Source organism: Primulina eburnea, chromosome 5 (assembly GCF_022965805.1).
Source record: "Primulina eburnea isolate SZY01 chromosome 5, ASM2296580v1, whole genome shotgun sequence".
In the NCBI taxonomy this organism is placed as follows: domain Eukaryota; kingdom Viridiplantae; phylum Streptophyta; class Magnoliopsida; order Lamiales; family Gesneriaceae; genus Primulina; species Primulina eburnea.
Window position 1 is genome coordinate 6,128,835 of NC_133105.1, and position 19,044 is coordinate 6,147,878.

The following is a 19,044-nucleotide window of genomic DNA, read 5'->3' on the forward strand; positions in this document are numbered from 1 at the left end:
ATTGTATTTCTGTATATTACTAAATAACAACTTAAGTCGTATCAACCAAATGCTTTGTGTCATACAATGTATTTGGATGCATAAGTTTGATGATTTAATACCAATAATTATTTATGCATTTAGTATAAACAAACGAACTTAAATTCTATAAAAATCTAAAAATGTGAATTTCCATTATCGAAATATAAAAAATACTGTACCCTCCAGATGGTCGCCAGCCAATAAAGAAAACAACTGGTTCATCTTGTCTGCTTACAGAAGGAATCCTTAACTAATATGTAATAAATAATAAATTCCAACATCCAACAAAACTGGTTGATCAACATACACACATATTGTGAACATAAAATTGGGAAAGCTTTGAATGTGGATGAGAGGAAGACTCCAAAATCAGTGGAGATTTGCAAATTTAGTAATGAGACAAAAACAGACAAATAAATAATCAATGAAGAAGAAGCTCTGTTTAAAGACCAGTCCTTGTCTTATACCACCTTGGATCTTGCCCTTTGCCAGCCCACAATGGTCCTCTCCCACTCAAATAGATTCAAGAATTTATTGGCAAACCAGGATTTAGAGTCATTTGGATGCCTTCAAAATCATGATTTATAATTTTTTTTTTAAATGACAATTTAAGCTTATTATTCTTTTCTCGTTTTCGTCTATTCCTCCTAGAGTTCACTTGGGAGAGGAAGACAATAGGGATGTTTTTATTTTCATTCTCTTTCGAGACCGATTGTAAATAACCTCATCGTTTCGCTTAATCTCTCCAGGATTGCCTTGTGAATGGAAAGGGTAGAAGTCAAATAATACAATCCGGACTCAAACCAAGCACCTCCCAAGTCCCAACCAATGTTTGGCGCCGTAAAATTGGAGATTTTGAGTTACCGTTAATGTTAATAAGAAATAATGGTATCATCGGAAGTATGTTTATTCTGACCAAGAAGTTTCGTGTCAAGTCTCACACTTCTAAACAAATGTTCAATGAAGTTCCTATGGAGCTAACACCTAAAACATGCCAAAATTCAGTTCCGGCTCCCATGCTTGGTGGAGCTGCCTGTCAAGATTCTACATACCCAGGTGCTCAATAGAGATGTGAAATCTGTGATGTGGTGCTCCCCTCCGAGAGGACGTGTTCATTTTTGCGAGAGCGTTCAGCTGACTTGCTGTTGATGGGTTCCGTACATGGGATAGGCACCGTAAACAGCTGCAGGGTACATGCTTGAGTCGTGGGGTGGTGGCAGAGCGTAGCCATAGCCATCATAGAAAGGTACTCCATAATATTGCCCCGTCCATTGATTTCCATATTCAGCTCTCGACTGCAGGTTGTGGAAAATAGTTAACATGGGATGCGGAAAACCAAGGAGAAAAATGAAACAAGGTTCTCAAGAAACGAGAGAGGTATGAAGCTCGGGCCAATTCATCGCCGGAGATTACACAGGGAAAAAAAATTAACAGTACAGCCTACTTCAATCCACGGATATGATGTTTTACAGTAGAAAAACGAACTATAAGATTTACATGCAAGATACAAATTTATCTCCTAAATTCTTTTTCTTTTGATAAGATTTTGCATAAAAAATTTATTTTTCTAGAATATTAAGTTTCTTAAACTCTAGATTTTATCTTTAATATTTAAAAAAATTTGTTTCCAAATGAAAGACTAATTTTCTTATCTCGTAGGAACCTACTCAATGAATTCTATTAAAATCAACACAAATCTATATATATTGAAGAATAATTGATGCACAATAGATGCGTCTGAAAGGTGCTAGAGAAGCGTGACAAGCAATACACGAAAGAATTTTATGAAGAACTTGCAAAAACGAAGCATCGTAATTGTATTGTTTTGCTGTGAAGTGTTGGAAACATTTGAAGACAACATCCGTACAGAGTGTGCGAAGAATTTTTTTGTTGCTCTGAATTTCAGCTACACATATTTGCGTCTTTGTGTTTTGGTTATTTTTATTATCGAGTTTTTAGGATGCAATTCACTTCTTTGATTTGTTGAGGAAGATAGTTTCATTTTTTCGCTAGTATTGTTTTTGTAAACTTTATTTCTTTTCTAATGATTATTTTGCCATTAGGCATCGTAACTATGACTGTGTTATTTTAATTATTTGTGTGTTATATTATTCCGCTGCATTTTGTCATACGGTATTACAACATCCGTGACAACACTTATCTGATACACACAATTATTATCGTTTAGGTTAAAAAGAATCCTTTCATTGTTCAAAGCAATATTTGAAACAAGAGCAAAAATACTGTTTTAAAATAGAAGTAGATGGAGAAATATAAAATCACACGAAGAAAGAACATGAGGTGAAAAGTCAAGTTACCTGTCTGTTCATGGGATTACGCCCCCATGAAAGTCTTACGGTTTGCTTCCCGATTATCGTACCGTTCAACTTCTCCAATGCCGTTTCAGCTTCATTTCTGCCAAAATGCATAGTATTATTCCAATTGTAGATAAACCATGGCAATAAGGTACATGAAAAACTAAGACACTTGTAACTATTAAATTTACCTGCTAGCAAATTGTACAAAGCCACATCCTTTCCCAACCGGAATTTTAACGGACGTGATTTCACCATATTCTAGGAAAGGTTGTCTGAGTTCATCATCGGTAACATTGGGATCAAGTCCTCCAACGAAAATCTACAAAAATAATATGTTATAAAAGATTTTTTATGGCAAAGAGGAGAACGAGAAGGATTAGATAGCCAACTGTAGTGTTCACAGATTCTGCATCAGACTGCGAGCCCTGAGCTAATACACCATTGGAGTACCCACCTACTAAAATCATTCAGAATAATTAAAATACTGCGCCAAATATCAGAGTAAAATAATTGCATAAAGGAATGTCTTGAGGTAGAAAGGAGGTAAAAAAATTGTTTAAATTGAACAATGCAGAAGCAGAACTGCAAAACATCTAATGTGAATCCGAACATATTATTTCACAGAAACATGTCAATATGCTGCTTCATGATGCATAACAAAGTTCTCATGATCTAATGCAAATCACAAAGAAATAATAATAGTAATAATGATAAAAAAATTCATGTTTTCTTTTTCTATCAAAGAAATAATAATAGTAATAATGATAAAAAAAATTCATGTTTTCTTTTTCTATTAGTCCCCTCTCTTGGCAACCGTTCAGATTTATCCTTACAGTCTTTAAATAATCCAAACCATGCAGGAATGAAAATACAATCCCTATTTTAATACTTCTACATGATCAATCAAAATAGAAGGGTAAATAAAAATAGCACATACAGTTTTCACCGGTTGCAAGATACCTTGTGGTGAGTATGGGGGTAGATAACCAGATGGCTTCCTTGGTGTTGCTGCGCCAATGCGCATGGGACGACTCAAACAATACACACCATTCATTTCAGTTAAAGCTTGTGATCTTTCACTGTCATCTCCAAACCTCACGAAACCATAGCCCTTTGAACGGCCAGTGTTGGCATCGATGACTACTTTAGCTCCTTTAACAGAAGGGTATTTACTAGCAAAAGTTTCATGCAGTAAAGTATCAGTAACATCTGCAGCTAAATCTCCTACGAAGATAGAAATATCAGAGGAATTATTTGGGCGTTTATCACCCATGCTAAATGTAGCCCAATTCAAACGGAAAAGATGATCAGTTTTAGGCATGATAAAGCTGGCATAAGTTTCCAGTACTTTCTCGGCAGCCGCATGAGTAAAGAATTCCACAAATCCGTATCCCTCAGTAAACCTTGTTTGCTTGTTGCGGATAACCTTTATGGACGCAACCTGCACAGGGTACATTTTCTTGTAGTGAAGATGCATCAATGTAGAACTTGAAATCAAAGTATCTGAACTTATGCTAGAGAGGTTGGTATCATTTATATGAATATCTTTGAATTTGTGTCTGTCAAAGTCAGTCGTTAAAAAGTGTACAATGAACATCTTACACCACGTCAGTCAGGGCACACCCTTATTGCAATGCGCCTTGGCTAATAATACGTGCAGGGGATTGTAAGTGCCTACCCAACTTTAAAATAAGCAAGACAAGGTAGATCTTCAAATTGATAGCAAATGGAAGTCAAATAAGAACTTCCACTGTTCAGTAGCAGATAAATTGCAATTTACTAGTAATTCATATTTGCTCGCACATATAAATATCTGCTTTATTGTTGTACAATAGTTTCGTTTTGCCCTCATGTGCCTGTTTGAAAGAAACAGCTACTAATATCCTCCTATCAGGATTTCCTTTCAAATTATTTTTAAAGAATGCTCTAAAGGTCTTGACCTCCTCGCCTCTATTTCAATAAACGTTCCTCCATCTCAGGTGAAGCTGATCAAATTTTTTAAAAAAAAAAGAAGAAGTAAGAGAAAGGAGTTTATATCTTAAAAAAATTCACCAGAGAAAAGGAAATAATCTTTCTTAAAAGAAAAATGAACAGCAATTAAAAACTGATGTAAATACTTACTGAATACCTTGTTTGACCTCTACACTTTGAAATTCATGCATTCAATACTAAATTGATAGAAAAACCTTCCAGAAAAGTAATCATGGCCCTTTAAACCAGACATACCAAATATCGAATCAGAGATGGAATGGAGAATTCAAATTACTCCTTATGCTAAGATACGCATTAAATGAAGTCCAACTTTAACAATTTGGAATACCGAAGCAGCAGAAATGCCAACCAACCCCAATTAAAAAAGCTATATATTTTGATTGATTTAAAAAAAATGCTACCCGAAGCCCTACTTATTTATTTGACATCATGCTGTAATATTACAAACAAGATCTGGATGTGCAAAATTTTAAACTGAAAGAAACCGTTTTCCCCAAAAGGAGCTAACTTTTACCAAAATATCTATCCAAGACAACACCGCAGATGGGATAACAAATCAATTACCAAACGCTATAACACCACAGTGCATTCAAAATAACTTCACTTAAGTTTTCAGCCTTGAGAAACAAACCCAAAAAATAAAATATCAAGGAGATCGTAAGTTAAAGTTCTATTACCTTAACGACCAATACCAAAGCTAAACCAACAAACTCTGCAACTAAAGATGCCACCTTTATTTTAACTATCCTTCCTTTATACTATCACAATATGCCCAATACAACATAATGAATCCAACGACATCAAAATATCACAGAAACCCATTAACAAAAGCAACCATTTTTAAGGAAAAATAAAAGTAAGACTAAATTTTTACACAAAAACAGATACGTATACACATATACCTCTCGAGTGGAAGCAAAGCAGCGGCGCAGATATTCCTCGTCCATCCAATAATCGAGGTCGCCGACCCAGAGCGTGCGGTTCTCCTCATTCCCATTGCTGTTCTGACTCGGATGCGGCGGCGTGGGAGGTGGATTGTGGTGTTGGTAGTGGGGATTGTGGTACGGCATGTAGTGCGACGGGTAATGCGGCGGCGGCATCATCCCATGCTGCATTACCATAGCCGCCGTTGGGTATTGCATCGCAACCCACTGCTGTCCCGGAACCGGCGTCACCACACGAGGTGGCGCCACCTTGTTATTGTTATTATCCCTACTATTGTCGTTATTGTTCTCTTGAGAATTACTCTGTAGAGATTCGGATTCGTTATTTGCTTCCATCTCCAAGAAATAAATCCAAGGACTGTGCAATTATTACCAAAATAATAAGAATAAAAATAAAAATCAGCCTACTGTAATATACAGAGATGTGGGGAAGAAGTATGCAAAGGTGAATCTGAGTTTCGGAGAGAGGAGGAACTGTGGAGGCTGAATGAAAGGATGCCCTTACATGACGCGTGAGCTCTGACAGCCGTTAGATCTCGAAACTCCTTTGCAATCTAGCCCGTTCATTCATGCATCTTCTCAAAATAAATATGCTACTAATTTATTCAATTTTGTCATAATAAATAACAATGATATTTCATTAATAATTAGTTTTCTTGTTTACGTTTATTTTAAGACAAATTCATTAGATTTTTACCTAAATAATCTTCAGAAGTTTTATGTTGAAAGCTTTATTTTGGTATACATTTGTCCCTTCTTGGTATAAATTATATATGTTGACAAAATTCTGATACATGCCAAATTAATTTTTTGAACGGTTAATTTAAAGAAATTTTCCTTACAAATAGACAAATGGTAGTATTTATACTATGAAAATAATTAGATAAGTTTTAGAAACTATTATAAAATCCATAATCATAGGAAGCCCGAGTGCTATATATATAATGACAAAAACTTGTGTGAGATGGTCTCACGTGTTATATTTTGTGAGACGGATATCTTATTTAGGTCATCTATGAAAAAATATTACTTTTTATTATGAATATCGATAGGGTTGATCCGTGTCACAGATAAAGATTCGTGAGACCGTCTCAAAAGAGACATGTTCATATATAATTTGAGTAGAGGTCTTCTGTGATTAAATATTGTCCATGATCAATCAGAGCTCTATTAAACATCATTTATATCAAAATATTATAAAAATATCAATATATTACGTTCATGTCATACATGATATTCATGTATTATGTTAAACACAACATGTGTGTCTGAACGACTAGTATATATAATAGATCTCCGATTGATCATTAATATGATCCCTTTCAAAGTTATTTTCAACTACCATTTTTTTTTTTTTTGAGTTTATTGCATGCATCAACTTTAACACATTCGACAGACTACAATCGTCCATGGTAACAATATAACATTACAATAAGATTAAATATTGCAGACATATTACACAATTTATGTTCATTCTAGTTAGCTAGACTGATTAATCCAACACACTTGAATATATCATGATGTGTCCCAAACCACACACACACACACACATATATATACACACCAATTACATGATTAATTCCAACTTCATGGCTCTAAGCTTGATGGTCCATGAGCATGGCCAACACCAGGACTGTGCCCTGGTGTAGTAGGACGAAAATCGTCCTCTTCTGTTGCGAGTTCATCTTTACGATCATGGCCTCTGATCATGTCGAAACTTTTCGAATCATTTTTCACTTCAAGATTCATCACATCTTTCTTGTCGATGTTCATCAGGTTCCTTTCCTCAGTGGAAATAATTCCATAGCTGAAAATTAGTGAAAACATAAAAACAGCAACAAAGATGGGCTTGGCATTAATAGCCATTATATTGGTGATGACTTTGCTTTGTCTGATTGAATTATTGATGTTTGGTGCTTTGTCGTTGGTTTCTCTTGTTAGTATTTATAGAGGAGAACTTGTAAGTAGTGCATAGAACTAAGCGAGACAAGTTGGCTGGCTTAATCAACTATCAATTTTTACGTTAAATCACTTATATATATCAAAATAAGCTCCAAATTTAGGGTTGCGTTCATGCTATTCATAGGGTATTGTTATCAGAAAAGTCTACGAAAACATCTCTCTTATTTGAATCAATGATAATTATCGAATCTGTAATAAAGATAATAGTCACCCACTCACCCCAAAACATCCCGACAAGAGAACTTTAGATTGATAATCTTAACAGATTTTATGTTATAATATGTCCTACATGTTTATAAGCTAAAAGATCGAAGACAATATTCTTAAATCAATATTCAAAATCTGAACACACACACACACACACACGTGTAATTTACGTAAATTTATACAATTAAATTAGGTAGTTGCTTGATGCTGAACGTGGGCTTCACAATCAACTGATCTCCAAAGTCCTCAATGAAGGATCCATAAGAAAAGTCAACTTTAGCGTCTTTCATCCACTCCATTAATTCGTCCAATTTTCGTACATGCATTCGTGGAAAAATTTACTTCCAACAATATTAAAAAAAACCTTAACACGTAAATGAAAGAACATTGCACATCATTTTCTTTTCTTTTCATTATATTGGTTTAGCGATGAACCCTAACGAAAATTATGCTGAAAATAAAAGTAAAGCATGCAAAATTAATATATAGATGAAAATTATGTTTCAATAAAATCAAAAGTTGATATTTTTTTAGAATACAGATTGCTTATAATTATAACAAATTAATCAATTCTTTTTTCTTTTAATATGATGAAATTTGAAGTAAAATTGATATATGGTTTGAAAAAAAAAGGTGATAATAATATTTTATTTAACAAAAAAAATAGAGAGAAAAATGCAAAAACTTGTGTGAGATAGTCTCACGGACGATATTTTATGAGACAGATATCTTTTTTGGGTCATCTATGTAAAAGTATTACTTTTTATGCTAAGAGTATTACTTTTTATTGTGACCATTGGTAAGATTGACCCGTCTCATAGATAAAGATTCGTGAGATCATCTCAAAAGATACATGCTACGAGAGAAAATTGGGCTTAAAACTGATCTTCCTGTTTGGCTCCCATTTCCGGGGAAGCTGGATCCTACCACTGAAAATGATTTTTGAGTGTTGAATAACATGAGTGGCATAAGTGGGTAGCTTTTTACTGTTGTACTTTTACAATACAGAGATTATTTGAGTTGTACATTCATGAATCAATCATGAAGGCAGTTGAATTTTGAAGAACACCATTGAAATTGGGAGATTCTTAAAAATATTGGAATCTCTCTTTTAACACTAAACGTGGGGCTGAGAAGCGTTCGTTAGGTCTGATCGTTTGGATCACTTTTAAAATTCATCGAACAATAAAATTAATTCGAGTTAAACCAAGCAAACAAAAATTTAGGTTTTCTTTTTAATTGTGAATGATTTGGTTTGGTTTGATTTGCTATTTAGTAAAATCGATGAACTTTATTCCATAACTACACACCGGATTATTTCGGGTTTTAATAAAACCTCGAACCAATTTTGAATACCTCTCCCATGAGATGGTCTCGTTATCTTTATTCTTCTTGTTCATATTTACAATAATAACTAATATTTTTGACATAAAAAATAATATTTTTTCATGGATGACCTAAATAGAATATCTACCTCATAAAATTGACTCTTGAGAACATCTCATATGAGTTTTTGTGATAAATTTTAGCTACCGAAACATATATATATATATATATATATATATATATATATATATATATATATATATATATATATATATATATATATTGTGTGCATAGTATTTTATATTATTATGATGTTGGCATGTTGCATGTGTATGCATGATATATTTTTCTTCCAAGACATTCAGCACAATTATATAAGAGAATTAATTCAAATAATTGAAAAAATAAGAAATACGGTATTTTATTGTTATAAAAATATAAAAAAAAATCTAGCTCGTTAAAAATAAGTTCATATCATATAGTTACTGAAAAATATAGTGCATTAATGGTTTTAATAGTTACTATTTTATATGAAATCTTTTTAAAAATATTAATTTTTACCTCTAGCAGACAGAATGAAAGCCAAATGTATCGCAATTAAATTAAACTTCGACGGGAAAAAAATTTATAAAATTTCTGAAAAATACAAAGATTGATCCCATAAAGTTTATGGTACCATGATCTGTAAGTATAAACTTTGAAGTTCATCCAGATCTCCTAGAGGTGGATATTCCGGAAAATTATACGGTGTAATAATTATTTTTATGTATTAAGAGAAAATGGAAGTAGAATCTAAAAAAAATTACATATAAAATTTGAAAGTTTTAAATCTAATAAAAAGGACTAAATTGTCGGAATACAAAAACCATATGTGCTTCGAACTATTTTGAAATTGATCCATCATACGTATTCATTGTGTACCAACATCGAGCCGCATCATCCGAAAATTATGATCGTAACTCGTAAGTGATTGTCGTGATTTGTTTGTAATTTTTGAGGGAACATTTTTGGGAAATTATGTATGCCATGAAATTTAATTGCAATGAATTAATAATCATTTTTTAGAAAATTTTCATACGAGGTTCCCTTTAGGATTTTCCGGACATCGTTCCAGTTTTCTATTTGGTTAGATAGCGAGCCTCTGTGTATTTTAACCTGAAGGCTTATTAGGTTTCTTCGTGGCAACTTCAAGAATTCTTGAACATCCACAAGTTTCTGCCAAAACGAGAAAAAAAAAAAAGGCATAAAATAACTGCAAATTAAATAGAAAGAAAAAGAATTATATTTAAAAAAATGAGCTAAAAACAAGAAAATTAAAATACCTATTTATTAACATGCAAATGAGACGAGTACGTACTTACAGTGTGATTTGTAAGTATATCTTCGTAGTAGAGAAGAATGTGGCGAGTGGTTTTGAAGTACTCCAGAGCTTTTGCGACTGTCTGCGATGCCGCCTTCAAGTCGGAGAGGAGTACTGTTACATTAAGTGCAGGCTTATACCTCGCTAGCACTTGAGCCTGCAACATTACCAGCAAGTTGTTTCAATAATCATGCATGTTTCTTTCCTTTCGAGATAAGATTCGAATTTCGGATTAGTATCGAAAAACGAACACGATGAACACAGGCAAGAACAAGCATTTGGTACTAACATCATGTGTGGAATGAACATGTGATTTATGTGTTCCATTCAAGAGCTTAGCATCCTTGTCATATATATTTGCGAGCAATGAAACCATCCTCCTTAGAAGATTTCTTCTGAAGAGAAATATTACGGACACTCCTCTTCTCTTCATGTAATCTACTATCTCTTCACGGTACTTCATCAATCCCTTCATAAATTGTCGAAATAAATTTCATTCTAACCATTTTGAAATGAAAACCCAATTCCATTATATTTCTTGTGTGTGTAATTTTCTGAGTAAAGTAAGCTTAAATTTCAAGATCTGAAATACTGACTTGATTAAGCATCCATTTGAAGCCGACGGCTGCTGAGCACTCATTCTTGGATGCACTGCTAAACCAATCAAGATTATAAACTTTGTCCAAGGTCTTCAATATCACTGAAGCATTGCTCCTCCGGCTTTGTGCCCCGAAAATCTCCCCATTCGAGCTCAAATTCACATGACTGTTCAACAATGTCTCGAACCATCCACTCCCAGATCTTTGCATCGACACAATAGCGAAAAGTCGTACAGGATTGCACGCACATTCCTGTCTAAGGAAAAAAAACCGAACTGGTCAATAAATGAACCCAAACAACTAAACAGATAAGTATATATATTCTCGCTTTTTAAGCATTATTAACTTGCCCTCCATCCATTTTTACTTATGGTTATTAGTTGGAACTGTAATACCGATGCTGCACTAGTTTTCTAGGCATAGAATTGAGGTACCATCTCCAGCTAAATTTGCGACGAATATTAAATCCGTCGACAATCGCTTCGATCTATCTAGTATCAAATGGATTTTTACCTGCTAAATGTTTCAGGATTTGGAAAATGTACATAAGGGGTATCATGTGCTCTAATTTCAACGTGTCTACAAGCTCGATTTTGTCGAGAAATCACTTGGATTTTGGTGGGACGAGATCTTTCTTTGAATGGATTTGTTTGGTTTAAACAGATTGAAAATATGTACATCCCACAGATCATGGCAAGAAACAAAACCACCATTCTCAGTATCAATGGAGACCTTTTAGGTGCCTTTGCAGCCAAAAAATCCTGCACATATATACATAAATAATAATCATTTTTAATCTATCTTTTTAATGTGTTACAAACAAAATGAAGTATATGTTTAAGATGTGGAATCACATGGTTTTGTGTTTTCTTTGCTAAAAATGTAAGATCACAAGATGTTTATTGAAATAAGAATCACAGAAGGAACCTAACCTGTGGCTTCCATGTAAAAATCTCCATGAGGATTATATGAAACCTTATGGGAAAAAAATAGAAATCTGAATTCGGTTTGTTTTTTTTAATTAATTTTTATTTATTATTGTGTTTGCCCCTCAGTTAGAGAAATATGGAGAAAGAAAGGGTCAGAGTCTTCATCTGTTTAATAAAAGAAAATTGTAAAAAAGAAAAAAAAAAAAGACAGCAGACATGCACACACACATATTAGCACCCAATCATGTGTTGGATCCTGTTTTCTACACGCCCAAACGCAGCGGAAGATTTAAAATTTTTATTTTATTTTGAAAAACAAAATAATATTGCTTTAGGCGCTCGTATGATTTATCAAAACATTCATAGGGAGTTGAAAATTATACCTTTGTGAATTAAATCACTTGGCTCCAACTGATCCGGTATGAACGGATTAGCTCTTGATGATTCCCTACGAACTTTCTTCGATTCTTCTAATTAGGTCCACGACTAGAAGATTTTTTCCTCTTCTAAATTGCACTAGAAATTTAGAAGAACTTTTGCATAGGAGAGAAAAATTGAGAGACGGCTCAAACCCTAACCATAAATCAAGGTGGCCGAATTTCTCACTTTTGAATGGAGGCTCACGTGAGGTTGTGAGGTGGGTGGGCTAGGGTTTTGTCTTTATATGTATTATTTATAATTAATTAAACCCTAATTACATAATTAACATTAATGGGTTTGATTTAATTAATTGAGCTAGTCCAACTAGTTTAATTAATTTAATCAAAGCCCATTAAAACTTTAATTATTTATTATATTGGACTTGTACTCCTACAAGCCCATTAAACATAATACCCACCATATTTAATTTATTAATTAATCAACTCAACTTTTGAGCTTAATAAATTAAATACAGTATAAATTCAACATTTGAATTTATTATTTAAATTATAAATTCAACTATTTGAATTTTTATCACCTCCAAAATTTAATATTTAATAAACCCAACATTTGAGTTTAATAAATTAAATTATCACATTTTATAAATTCAACTACTTGAATTTATTCTCTCAAAATTTATTTATCATAAATTCAACTCCTTGAATTTACTATATAATATAAATTCAACTTCTTGAATTTATTCTCTCTACGGGAACAAACAATCCAGTACTTGTGTGACCCTCAATGGTTCAGGGATACAGCTAGCCGTGGGTTCACAACTCCTTGTGATTCAGAATAACATTTATTCTTATTCGGGCTTACCCTAGTTAGCCCCATTCTATTCATCAACACCTTGATCAAGAATGTCAGAACTCATTTCTGATTGCACCCATCGGATCATGGTAGGAGCGTCTAGTAGCATCGCCCCATGATCCCCTAGGTATCACTGATAGTGCCTGCAAGAACCAGTCGATTATGATTAACGTACAGTACGGTCCCTTCATCTCATATATCCCGATCGAATCTGCAACCATTGGTTCATCGAGGGTTGCATATTAATTCGATAACTATGTGTTACATATAATAGTGGCATCGCGTGTACTATTGGAGAACTCCTTCTCCAACGTATATCTCATACTCTGGCCAGAGATTCCATGCACTATTATTACATCAGATCACATAGGATATCCACACCCGTAGGTGAGCGGTGAATCCCCGACTACAATGCACTGGCTCCTATATGTGTCGCGACTGTACCCAACCTCGCCACCTGATGACTCTCCTGGAGCCGGTAAACGAGTCAAAGCACAGCCCTAGCATATAGAGCCTCAGAGTTGTCTCGGGTCATAAGGACTAATGGTATACAATCATAACCACGGACTTATCCTCTCGATGTATGAGAACCACTTGGAAAGTCCGAGGGAGGGTTGTTCGGTATAATCATCATATGACTACCCATCTGCATGTTTGGACATCTCCATGCCCTTACCAAGAAACGCAGTACACAACATCACAGATGCTAGTCTCAAGCTCAAGCGACCTTTATCCATGTTTTAGGCGGCTGAATCGACTAGGAACGAATTTAGATCATACAGTATTTACAAACGAGTTTCAACATCGAATTACGATTCATTTGTATTAAAGTATGATCAAGGTCTTTATCTATGTTTGATAACATGGGTATACAGATAAAGAATTAACAAACCATGAAATAATGAATTATATTAAAATAAAGATTGTTTATTACACTTGAGTCAATAAAATCCCTAGTCAACAGTTGACTTGTAGGGCATCTACTCTAACAATCTCCCACTTGCCCTAGAGCCAACTACCCATAAACTTTAATCCCATTGCTTCGCGATGCTTCTCAAACAATGGTCCTGGCAAGGGCTTCGTAAGTGGATCGGCAACGTTATCTGCAGAGGGGACTCTTTCGACTGATATGTCTCCCCTTCCCACAATCTCCCGGATGATGTGGAATTTCCTCAGTACATGTTTGGATCGCTGATGAGACCTTGGTTCCTTTGCTTGCGCAACGGCACCAGTGTTGTCGCAGTACACCGGGACTGGATCAACTCCATTAGGAATAACGCCCAACTCTTGGACAAAATTCCTCATCCAAACTGCCTCTTTCGCTGCAGCAGATGCAGCAATGTACTCAGCTTCAGTGGTGGAATCCGCAACGGTGTCTTGCTTGGAACTTTTCCAAGAGACAGCCGCACCATTAAGCATGAATACAAAACCAGAGGTCGATTTCGAATCATCTACATCACATTGGAAGCTAGAATCAGTATAGCCTTCCAATTTTAATTCTCCACCCCCATAGACCATGAACAAGTTCTTAGTCCTTCTCAAGTACTTAAGAATATCTTTCACGGCCTTCCAATGCATTGGACCAGGGTTCGCTTGATATCTGCTTGTAACACTCAAAGCATAAGCAATGTCAGGACGTGTCGATATCATACCATACATGATACTACCAATGGCTGACGCATATGGAATTCGTGTCATCATCTCTATCTCTTCATCAGTTTTGGGACACATAGCTTTAGATAGAGTAATACCATGACACATTGGTAAGTATCCTCTCTTGGACTCTTCCATAGAGAATCGTTTTATAATGGTATCGATATATGTGGCTTGGGTGAGCCCCAACATCCTTTTTGATCTATCTCTATAGATTTGTATTCCTAATACATAGGATGCTTCACCCATGTCTTTCATGGAGAATTTACTGGCTAACCATACTTTAGTTGATTGCAGTAATCCTATATCATTCCCAATGAGCAGGATATCATCAACATAAAGTACCAAGAATGTCACTGCACTCCCACTAACTTTCTTGTACACACATGGTTCCTCGGGATTCTTAGCAAAACCAAACTCTTTGATAGTGCTGTCAAATCTGAGGTTCCAACTCCTTGATGCCTGCTTGAGACCATATATTGATCTCTGAAGTTTGCATACCTTATACTCACTTCCTACTGATGTGTATCCCTCAGGTTGAGACATATAAATTTCTTCTTTGATGTCTCCATTGAGGAATGCAGTCTTTACATCCATTTGCCATATCTCATAGTCATACCATGCTGCTATGGCTAGTAGTATTCTAATGGACTTAAACATAGCTACTGGTGAAAAAGTTTCCTCATAGTCAATTCCTTGCTTTTGAGTATAACCTTTTGCAACCAGTCTTGCTTTGAAGGTCACTACCTTCCCATCCGCCCCAAGCTTTCTTTTGTAGATCCATTTGCATCCTATGGGAACGATTCCCTCAGGTGGATCCACTAATGTCCAGACTTGGTTTGAATACATAGAGTCCATTTCTGACTGCATGGCTTCAAGCCATTTAGTTGAATCAGTATCAGATATTGCTTCTTTGAAATTCATTGGATCGCATCCAACACAAGGCTCATCATGGCCTTGTTCATGAAGAAGTGTATATCTGGCAGGTGGTCTAATAACTCTATCAGACTTTCTAGGAGCTTGTACTTCAACTACTGGTTCTAGGGGATTAGGTTCAACTTCTAAAGTTGAGGGAGTATCTTGAATTTCTTCAAGTTCTATCATCTTGCCTTTTCTATCTAATAGAAACTCCCTTTCCAAAAAGGTGGCATTTCTTGAAACAAACACTTTTGCTTCATTAGGATGATAAAAATAATATCCAATAGAATTCTTTGGATATCCTACAAAGTAGCACAAAGTGGATCTACTATCCAATTTGTCTCCCACTGTCTGCTTCACATAAGCAGGACATCCCCATATTCTCAAGTAAGAATACTTGGGAGGTTTCCCCATCCATATCTCATATGGTGTTTTATCCACTGCTTTAGTATGGACATTATTCAACAACATTGCCGCAGTTTCAAGCGCAAAACCCCAAAACATTGTAGGCAATTCAGTGAATCCCATCATAGATCGAACCATGTCCATCAATGTTCGATTACGACGTTCAGAAACACCATTCAATTGTGGTGTTGCTGGTGGAGTCCACTGTGAGAGAATCCCATTCTCTTTTAGATAACCCAAAAATTCAGCACTCAAGTATTCTCCACCTCGATCAGATCGAAATGCCTTAATACTTCTTTCTAGCTGATTTTCTACTTCAGATCTGAACTCTTTGAACCTTTCAAATGCTTCAGATTTATGTTTCATCAAATAAACATACCCATACCTCGAATGGTCATCAGTAAAGGTAATGAAGTAGGAATGCCCAAATTTTGTGCTAACACTTAGCGGGCCACAAACGTCTGTATGGATCAAATCCAATAGACCATGTGCACGTTCTACTTTTCCATTGAATGGAGTCTTAGTCATTTTTCCTTTTAGACAGGACTCACAAGTAGGTAGAGAATTTATGTCTGACAAGTCAAACATGCCTTCTCCCACTAGCTTGTGCATCCTTCTTTGAGAAATATGACCTAGTCTAGCGTGCCACATTTGTGCGGGATTTGGATTTTCTATTTTTCTTTTGTTTGTTGTTGTTTTCGTATGCGCTTGGACATTGTTTAAAGGAATATCTTTCAATTTTAAGTTATAGAGATCATTTGTTAATTCTCCAGTTCCAATCAAACATTCATTCTTGTATAAATTGCAAACACCTTTAGCAAAAACACAAGAATAACCATCCCTATCAAGCATAGAAATAGAAATAATGTTTTTAACCAATTCAGGAACAAATAAAACATCTCTCAAAAATAACTTAAAATTATTGTCCAAAATTAAAGTAATGTCTCCAATGGCAGTAGCAGCAACCCTTGCTCCATTTCCTAGTCTTAGAAAGGTCTCACCATCTCTAAGCCTCTTGCTTCTTCCCATCACCTGCAAATCATTGCATAGATGAGAACCACATCCGGTATCCAATACCCAAGAAGAGGAATTAATAGAAACATTAACTTCAATATAAAACATACCATGGCCAGAACGCTTCTGGGCAAGATACTCCGCGCAATTACGCCTCCAGTGTCCAGGCTTGTTGCAGTGGAAACAGATTTGTTCTGACTTGTCAGGCTTTGTGGGCCCCGGATTAGGTTTCTTGTATGGTTTTTTGTTAGGCTTGTTCTTCTTTGGAGGGGCAGAACGCTTCTTGCCTTTGTATGGGGCTCCCTTTTTCGTGCAGGACGAAGAACCCACTAGAAAAACAGGCTTATCCTTTTTGATTGTGGCCTCATAACTAGTAAGCATATTGACCAACTCTTCAAGGGTGGCCTCAAGCTTATTCATATTAAAGTTAACCACAAATCCATCGAACGAAGAGGGCAGAGACAGCAAGAGAATATCAGTCGAGAGCTCACTAGGGATAACCAAGTCGAGTCCCACCAACTTCTCGATGAGCCCAATCATCCTTACACCATGCTCATGGACCGAAGCCCCATCTCGCAAGCGTGTAGTCATGAGTTCTTTAACAACAGCATATCTCTCTGAACGAGTTTGTACAGCATACAATTCTTTCAGATGTAAGTGAATGTCAGCAGCATTCACAGCCTCCTCGAACCGCTTCTGCAGTTCATTCGACATAGAAGCCAACATGTAGCTCTTAGCTTGAATGTCATGGTCCCACCATTTTTCAAGCTCAGCCAATTTAGTCGGAGTGACATTTGAAGGTGCTTCCTTCGGTGGCTTCTTATCAAGCACATACAGAATCTTTTCCGAGTTCAGAACAATCTTTAAATTTCGAAACCAGTCATTATAGTTAGGGCCAGTCAATTTGTTTTGATCGAGAATGATTGAAAGCGGGTTACGAGTAGACATCGTATATATACTGAAAATGAAAACAGATAAATGTTACTGATAATTTTAAAATAATTCTAAGATATAAAATATGGATTTCATTTTATAAATTACCCTCCCACTATTTTGACATTTCCACCACCCTCTGATGAAAAAGGGAAATCGTATTTCCTTAGTAGGCACGTAGAGTCCAATTAGCCAATTATAATCCCGAATAATATCAGCCAATTATAATTTCTAAAAGGTAGAGTCCAATTGCATCCCTATGCAACCTCCGCGTGTTTTGCCTCACGTTTAATAAGGACCCAATAATATGACGCCGTTTATTTTCACGTGTCAAACCAACCCATCAATATTGAATTGTAGTGGACGGTCGCCATGAGTTCCCCCAATAATATGAGCCGAAGTCATGGGAGTTCCACTCAATTCACATCATATGTCCGGTGGAAGTCACAGCTTTCCGGCGTACAGGCCTCCCCAATAATATGAGCCGGACACTGTCCGCGGGTAGCGATCATCATGCAACCACGGTTGATGGAAGGCAAGGAAAAATTAAACTCTTTTAATTTTTACTTATTCGGTTTGATATAAATTTTGAATCATATTCAAAATGAGGGATTTTAATTAAAAAAATTTGTCTCATCATTTTATTTGAAAATCGCGTGCCACGAGTTTGTATGTTTGCCGGATTCATGCAACTATATTATATAATAATATACATACATGCATACTACTATATATCACATATATCATAATATGACATTCAACAATAAATAAGGATGATCGATTGCCAACACTAATAGATCCATGTGAGCCATACATGGATCCAGGTCCAAACCTAGGTGAATGCAGGGATGCAAATGCAACTTATTACAAAAGCTTCCAATATTTTACATGTCTTCATCTTGATCATCGGGCCCACCATCTTCCAGTCTTGATCTCCCACTATTTCTAATTATTACATTTGAATAGCCATGGCACATAAGGGATACATCTCATGGGGGTGGGAACGGGCCATAAACCAGGCCCACTTTAATAATATCAAATATTATAAAATTGAATAAAAACAGTAAAATATCCTAACATACACCTAACACATTGGTCAAGGCTCTCGATCATCCTTCATGCATTTAATATCAAATATTAACATCAATTTAATTAAACAATTTAATTAATTGATAAATCATATATCTAATAATTTTATCACTAACCACCACAATTATTAAAAAATTTAAT

At 35.4% G+C, this 19,044-nt stretch overlaps 2 protein-coding genes across 4 annotated transcripts; both read right to left on the minus strand.

Annotated features, from left to right (window-relative positions):
- Nucleotides 1-910: 910 nt before the first annotated feature.
- LOC140832717 (polyadenylate-binding protein RBP47-like) lies at nucleotides 911-5,754 on the minus strand. 2 transcript variants are annotated; one of them, XM_073196873.1, is made up of 6 exons: nucleotides 5,234-5,754; nucleotides 3,300-3,780; nucleotides 2,729-2,793; nucleotides 2,528-2,658; nucleotides 2,340-2,436; nucleotides 911-1,316 (listed from the first exon to the last, which is right to left on the minus strand). In XM_073196873.1, exons 1-6 carry the CDS (start codon nucleotides 5,609-5,611, stop codon nucleotides 1,152-1,154), a joined length of 1,317 nt encoding a protein of 438 aa, XP_073052974.1. In that variant the 5' UTR covers nucleotides 5,612-5,754; the 3' UTR covers nucleotides 911-1,151. The 2 variants fall into 2 exon arrangements, with proteins under 2 accessions (XP_073052974.1, XP_073052973.1); XM_073196872.1 differs by having other exon boundaries at nucleotides 2,729-2,796.
- A 3,643-nt stretch (nucleotides 5,755-9,397) lies between these two features.
- LOC140831687 (uncharacterized) lies at nucleotides 9,398-11,791 on the minus strand. Of its 2 annotated transcripts, none has more exons than XM_073195435.1 (6): nucleotides 11,662-11,791; nucleotides 11,243-11,490; nucleotides 10,727-10,985; nucleotides 10,420-10,599; nucleotides 10,128-10,287; nucleotides 9,398-9,985 (listed from the first exon to the last, which is right to left on the minus strand). In XM_073195435.1, the coding sequence occupies exons 1-6, from the start codon at nucleotides 11,686-11,688 to the stop codon at nucleotides 9,921-9,923; spliced, it is 939 nt and encodes a 312-aa protein (XP_073051536.1). In that variant the 5' UTR covers nucleotides 11,689-11,791; the 3' UTR covers nucleotides 9,398-9,920. The 2 variants fall into 2 exon arrangements, with proteins under 2 accessions (XP_073051536.1, XP_073051535.1); XM_073195434.1 differs by having other exon boundaries at nucleotides 9,405-9,985; nucleotides 10,132-10,287; nucleotides 11,662-11,790.
- Between the last annotated feature and the right edge of the window lie 7,253 nt (nucleotides 11,792-19,044).